At 48.5% G+C, this 7116-nt stretch overlaps 2 protein-coding genes across 2 annotated transcripts; both read left to right on the forward strand.

Annotated features, from left to right (window-relative positions):
- Positions 1-652: 652 nt before the first annotated feature.
- PAAG_02426 (mitochondrial 54S ribosomal protein YmL19) lies at positions 653-1242 on the forward strand (the record flags this gene model as incomplete). Its single annotated transcript, XM_002795674.2, has 2 exons — positions 653-781; positions 910-1242. 2 exons carry the CDS (start codon positions 653-655, stop codon positions 1240-1242), a joined length of 462 nt encoding a protein of 153 aa, XP_002795720.1.
- A 2044-nt stretch (positions 1243-3286) lies between these two features.
- PAAG_02427 (serine/threonine-protein kinase ppk8) lies at positions 3287-6126 on the forward strand (the record flags this gene model as incomplete). The annotated part of the gene is made up of 4 exons (XM_002795675.2): positions 3287-3314; positions 3430-3848; positions 3960-5340; positions 5405-6126. The coding sequence occupies 4 exons, from the start codon at positions 3287-3289 to the stop codon at positions 6124-6126; spliced, it is 2550 nt and encodes an 849-aa protein (XP_002795721.2).
- Positions 6127-7116: the final 990 nt, after the last annotated feature.

A 7116-nucleotide genomic window follows, 5' to 3' on the forward strand; every position in this document is an offset into this window, starting at 1 on the left:
GAATGGAGCTGGCAAAAGGGGTGGCAGAGAGTCGGGAGGGAGGGAGGAGGAGAGAGAGAGGGAGAGTAGATAAAAGGGAGAGAGGTAAAGGGGAGAGAGGGTTAAGTAAGCGCAGAGGTTTACGCGGAGAGTGAGGAGGAGGGGAGGGAGGGAGGGGTTCTTGAGGCTAACGGAGCTGACTTCACCCCGGATAAACCACGGGTCCGGGGCTAGGCCATATGCGGCAAGACTACGCCCAGCTGAGAGCAAGGGAAGCAGCCGAAGCAGGGCAAGCAGGCAAAATCCATTGAATGGCTACCAAGGTACGTTATGCTAATAGTAGTTAGCAGGAAACCCGCACGGCAGGAAGCTAGTCCGGCCCAGAACTTGGACTGAGGAACGGGCTGAGTCATCGTGCGCCACGGTTGAACCGCCCCACTAACTCCTTTTGGCGCGCAAGGTAAGCGGGCGCTTAGCATGTGACTAACCCCTGCTGGACTCGGGAGCAGGCAGAATTGCTAAAATTCTGCTGGGCGGCAAGAAAGAGAGACAACAGCATCAACCCCGACAACGGCCAGCCTGGGGGAGACACACCGACTGACAAGCCAAGTTCCCCTTTGCACCCAGCTCGTTTTTGCCCAACTTCCTATCCCTCTGCCGTTCCCCCGCGACAATGGCTCAGAAGGCCGTCGCAAAGGACGTGGTCGTCAAGCTTATCGTGGGCGCGGGACAGGCCAGCCCCAGTCCTCCTGTCGGTCCCGCCCTTGGAAGCAAGGGTGTCAAAAGTATGGATTTCTGCAAGGTGTGCAAAATCAATTCTCCTCTCTAATCCTTGTGTCCATATATCAAGACTGTCTTTCTCTCTATATCCCTTTTCTATTCCCTAACTGATTACCTTCTTAATTTTTTCATTTTACACAAAACAAACAGGAATTCAACGCCCGCACCGCACACATTGTAACCGGAATCCCTATCCCCGCCCTCGTCACCATCCGCCCCGATCGATCATTCACCTTCGACCTTCGAAGTCCCACTACATCCTGGCTGTTGCTCAAAGCCGCAAACGTCGAAGCGCGCAAGGGTCGGCTTCGGGGCACGGAGACACCGGGCAAAGACTTCATCGGCCAGGTGTCGCTGAAGCATATCTATGAGATTGCGAAGATCAAGCAGTCTGAGGTGCGGCTGTCGGGGATCGGTTTGCAGTCGCTCTGCAAGAGTGTCATTGCCCAGGCTAAGACGGTTGGCATTGAGGTTGTTCCGTGACTCTGTTGAGACCGGGGGAGGGTGTTGAGTATTTTGCGTTGGAGGGCATTTAGTGCTAGATTTGCTTCTTCTCTTCTTTCTTTCTTTCTTTCTTTATTTTAGCACTGGCAATTGCGACGGCGTTTTTACGTATTTATTAATGGGACCATACCCAATTGGTTGGTGTTGCATATTTTATATTCCCAGCAGGACCGCTGTATGATATCGTTTGTACTATATTTGTTATGTACGAACAATCAGATCACTCAATTTCTGCGGAAGACCATATGCTTTCTGTGATGCACTGACCAACAACAACAAACACTGGTGTCCGGCTCAATTCCCACTCCACATCCCTTTTTTTTTTTTTTTTTTTTTTTTTTTTTTTTCGCATATTTTCTTATTTTCATATTTTCATATTTTCTTATTTTCATTTTATGGCGGGGATGGCGGGGACGTGGCAGACATTGGCGGAAAAGCTACATCCCCGCAACCCGGCCCACGGAAAATATTCAGATCTGCACAACTTCCTGGAGGCATTAATCATCATTGTTTAATCATAGTTATTAGTTCAGGTGTCACAGAACTGAGATCAACCCGCACACAACTCGGGGATTTCGTGGGCGACGCATAAATGTACACCAGCAACTGTTTCCCCGTGCCATCATACCAATTATTGCATGGACTCAACTCCATTAACGGATGCACAGACCACGAGACTTCCCGGGCATGTGAGATTCGGCCGCATATACACTAAATAATGTCATCTGCAATGGCGTAAACCATCCCACTCCATTCCATTATTTTTTCCATTATTCAGTCCGCGATGGTAATTGGCGCATGGAGATGGAAACCCTGTGGCAGAGCGAAGATAATGGAAAAACTACTGACCGATAAGGAAAAGAAGAAAACAAAAGAATCTCCCGATAACTCGTCGACTATTTAATCAGGCACAGAACGCAACGGCCTAGTTTACTATTTCGTGCTGGACAAGTCGGCTGTTCCTTTTGTTGCTTCTTTTTCGTCATCAATTGCTTAGTTGAATGTTCCTTAGGCCCCCCTTTGCGTCTTTTTATATTTTTAACTTTCACAGGAAGTCATGGAACCGTGGAAATACGTCAAAGTTGTGAACTTTACTATGACTGTTTCCGTTCTGATGGCGAAGATGTTATCTACCACTGCCCAAAAAAAAATAATAATAATAATAATAATAATAATAATAATAAATAAATAAATAAATATAAAAATAAAAAATAAAAAATAGAAAAATAAAAAAATAACATACGCCCTTTTCGCATTCGCAAGTGTCTCTACATCTACACCTCGTCCCCCGCATGTTGCCATCAGCAGCGGAACTTCCAAGCTTCTTGCGCAAAGCCGTGGCGTTCCGGGCTTCTCAGATCGACATCTAAAGCCGCAGAGTTCTAGCCACTGGCCAGCAGAAAAAAAAGCGGAAAAAAAAAAAGTGGAAGAAAACACACTCCCGTTCCTTGCTTAGTTTAACTCGTCTATACTAACCAACTAGTTAGTTAACTTAAAGCATTCTGACTCTTCGTTTGTTCCATCCGCCGCTACCCAGGTCAGTCAGTCACCCTTTGATCCAAAAGCAAAACACCTCAAAAACCAGGTTCCAAACACCTGCAGCCTTTCGTTCGTCCAGTAAATATCCCGAACGCATGCTTCCCGGCAGCATAGACCCCCATTGCTGCTCAGACTAACTCCCGGCAGACGCATTACTCTGCCCCTGTTCGTTCTTGTACTTTTAACTCTTTCGCTGAAACTTTCGTTGATTGCCGCCCCTCCACATCCCTCCCCTTTTGCTTTCCCGCGGTTCAGCCACATTCATCACCGGCCCTTCTTTAGCGTTATCGCGGATTGCGTGCGTCCCGGGTCCCGAGCGTCTCTACTCTCCAAGCATATCTCTGCCCCCGGGTTGTCGGCCATCATCAAATAATCCTCATCCTGTCCAGAGAATCCAGTTGAAAGAAGGGTGGGGGGGTGATGTGTCTCGCAGAATCGGCCTGTTCTGTTCCCCGCACGTTATCTGCTTTTGCCCCCGATGGCCATGGCTTCCCAACACGCCCAGCACGAAGGTAAAGCAGTTTCTTTCCCGACTCACTCGTCGCTGACAAAGACAGGAGAGTGGACCTCCTTCTGTAGATATGCGTTGGCAATTCCCTTTTGTATTGACTTGGTTTTCCTCTACAGACTCCCCGCCCGCGGATAAAGACCAACAACTCCAGCCGCAGCAACAGCAGCAACAGCAGCAACAGCAGCAACAGCAGCAACAGCAGCAACAGCAGCAACAGCAGCATCAACAGCATCAACAGCATCAGCAGCATCAGCAGCAAGAGCAACAGCGAATTCCATCAGCCATGGCGGCTGCCACGGAACACCGGCTTCACCCCCAGCACGGGCAGCTGCAACAGGCCGTTCGCTTTGCCTCTGTAAACCAAGAAATAGAACCAACCTCCTCCGATCAAGAAAGCACCAGACCCTCTGATCCGCATTCACTCGAATCGAAACGTGACCTGGAATCCCTCACAATGCGGCTCCAGAGGTCCAGGCTACAGGAGACCCGGCTGCAGAACTTCGCTTTTGACCCGGTTTCCCTTCCAGCATCAAGAGTACGTAGTGTTTCTTCTTTGTTTCTAATCTCTCTGTTTGTTATCTCCTGGCTTTTGTCATGACCTCCTGTGGATGTTTGAATATACATGGTTAACAAAGCCATATTTCAGGTACCATCAAAAGCGTCTAGTAGTGTTCACAGCTTCCGGGATCCACATAGATCAGGTGTGCCGTCACCAAGTGTATCAGGACCTCAATCACCAGCTCTCACCCCTACAGGATCTGGAGGCCGGGAGGGAAAGAAGGGAGACCAAAGGTACTTTAGAGATGGGATTGGAACAGCAGAACAGTTGTTGGAGTTTACCCCACAAACATCCCTATCAAACGAGGCCTCTGGAAAAGGTTACGATTCTGCAGGAGCTGGAAACCGTCCGTCCACCGGCTCAGACCCCTTCTCGAGCAGACACCCTAACCACACGCCTCAAGCGGATGGCACTAGAAAACCAAGGGCCCGCAAACCGAAGTTCTACCTCGCCCAGTCCTCTGACACCGGTTTGCGGGAGTCAAGCCCGCCTCTACCCCAAAAGCCTGATCAGGCCTGGAGCACCTCAGGTTCAGGCGCGGTTACCCCAAGTGGAGATGAAAACGACCCATATTCTCGAACCCGCAGATCCCCCCAACCTAAGAACCTGGCCCAGATCGATCCGCGTTTTGTTTTTGCTAGTGTAGATTCCAAACGCCGGGCTAATCAATCGCGATCTCCCGGACCCATTCCTCGATCAGCCAGCGGGGGTGATCTAAAATCTGTAGAGAGACGAAGTGGTTTCTTCACTGGGAGAAAGGAGAATCGATTTAACGACTCTGGCGGGACCCATGAAGGGAAAAGCCAGGGATCCATGTCAGAATTGAAGCGCTTTCTCCGGATGGGCCATAAACATAAAAGTGGCGGTTCGACTGCTACCGCGTGTTCGAAGAAAGAATCTGTAAAAACAACAAAACATCATCAATTCCAGCAGTCACAAGTTAGCGTCCCTTTTGCTGATGATCATGGCCTCCAGTCCAAGTATGGCAAGTTGGGTAGAGTCTTGGGTTCTGGGGCTGGCGGTTCGGTTAGGCTGCTGAAGCGCAATTCTGATGGCGTCACATTTGCCGTCAAACAGTTTCGAGATCGGCATTCATGGGAAACTGAAAAGGATTATTCGAAAAAAGTTACGGCAGAGTTTTGTATTGGGTCAACACTGCATCACGACAATATCATTGAGACCATGGATATCATCCACGAAGGTGGACGTTGGTTTGAGGTCATGGAGTACGCTCCGTTTGATCTCTTTGCCATTGTCATGACGGGGAGGATGACGAGGGAGGAAATTGCCTGCACCTTTTTACAGATACTCAGCGGGGTAGCTTATCTGCATGGGGTTGGTTTGGCGCATCGCGACCTGAAACTGGATAATGTTGTTGTCAGTGAGCGCGGGATTATGAAGCTGATAGATTTTGGAAGTGCTGTTGTTTTCAGATACCCATTCGAGAGCGATATTGTCCTCGCATCTGGTATGGTCCCCGAATCTACCATCTCTCACCCGTTTTATTTTTCTCATTAACAGTCCAAATTTAGGAGTTGTCGGGTCCGACCCGTACTTGGCACCCGAAGTATACGATGAGAAACGCTACGATCCCCGACCTACGGATATATGGTCATTGGCGATTATTTTCTGTTGCATGTCCCTGCGTCGATTCCCATGGAAGCAGCCACGCATGACCGACAATTCCTTCAAATTATTCGCCTCACCTCCTACTCCTCAAAACTCCGACGCTGAGTCCAAAGCTTTGTTAAAACCACGCCCAAGTTCCACACCTAATCTCCAAAGCGCTGCTCAAGCTGCCCTGAGGCAACCCATCCGTGGTGACAGCGACATAAAAACCAGCGCACGTTCACCGAATCACCATCGCCATCACTCGCGCGGCTCTGCCTCCAATAAGGTCGACGGGAATGCCAAAAACGACCCACATCCACCGAAAGATGCGTCCCCCCCAACACAGTCATCGTCGCAGGCAGGACAGACAGGACAGCGTCAAGAAGTTATAAAGGGACCCTGGCGCCTTCTGCGCATTTTGCCACGGGAATCACGACCGCTGATTGCCCACATGCTGAAGATCAACCCGCGAGAGCGGGCAAAATTGGAAGATGTATTGGCAGACGACTGGGTTCGAAGCTGCCAGGTGTGCTTCCAGAGGGAGGATGGCACTGTGGTCAATGCGAAAAACCATACCCATGTATTGGAGCCGCCGTCATCGGCTCCTACGACTGCCAAGGACAAAAATGACAATAAATCTTAATAAAATCACTGTCGCTCGAATTTTTGAAAGCTTCTTTGGTGTATTATCTCCCCCCTATTCTCTTGTCCAGCATACCTATTTCACATCTGTGTTGTATATACTTAGTCGTCGTGTGATGGAATTTTTTTCTCCTCGTCCCATGGAGTTCAAGAAACACATGGGCAATTGGGTTAAAGCCTCTCCTCCGACGACCTCCCCCTTCAATCCTCCCTTCCACTCCCCGCTTCCTCCTGACCCTTCGAGTTCTCAAATACTGGGATAAGATCAAAATGACCCATGCGTGTGGTTTGATCATGTTTTATTGGTGATTATCTTTATATTCTTTTTGGCCTCCTTTATTTATTCCTTTTCTTGTTCCTCCTTTTGTCTTTCATAATGCTTATGTATCATTATATCTGTGTATTATTGTCTGTTGTTAAACCGGAACCCCGTTCTACGCGCTAGGTGGCAATCAGGAAGACACGGGGAAGGGATGTCATGTTATCTTAACCTGGCGTCGCATTTTATGATTGGTGTGAGATAATATTGAATGATTGCATACTGAAGAAAATAATGGTGTGGTTCATCTCCATATTTGCATTCATATAAGATAGCAGTTCCTTTTTTATTTTTCTCTTTGTTTCGCTTCCCTTTGGCTCTGTTTAGACTTCCTTTGCTGGCAGCCATTCATATATTATAATTCGAAATTAGGATATATTCGGATAAACCGTCTCTCCCCCCCCCCCCCCCCCCCCACCAAAATTCTTCGATTTTTTCCCCCCCTCGCCCACCTAACCCCAATAGATTAATATAACGAGTCATCGACACCCCAATCCCGATTAAGATTTTCCAGAACAACAGTGAAAATAAGCTGTACTCAGACTGTAAACTATGCGCGCTATTTTAGCCGATACACATATATTTCAGTGAGCTAAGTAGAGACATTATCGCTCCCGGTGAGCTCTCGCGTGCTGAGATCTAGCAGTAGTCATCTATATGTACTCGATCGAA

Source organism: Paracoccidioides lutzii (assembly GCF_000150705.2).
Source record: "Paracoccidioides lutzii Pb01 unplaced genomic scaffold supercont2.5, whole genome shotgun sequence".
NCBI lineage: Eukaryota > Fungi > Ascomycota > Eurotiomycetes > Onygenales > Ajellomycetaceae > Paracoccidioides > Paracoccidioides lutzii.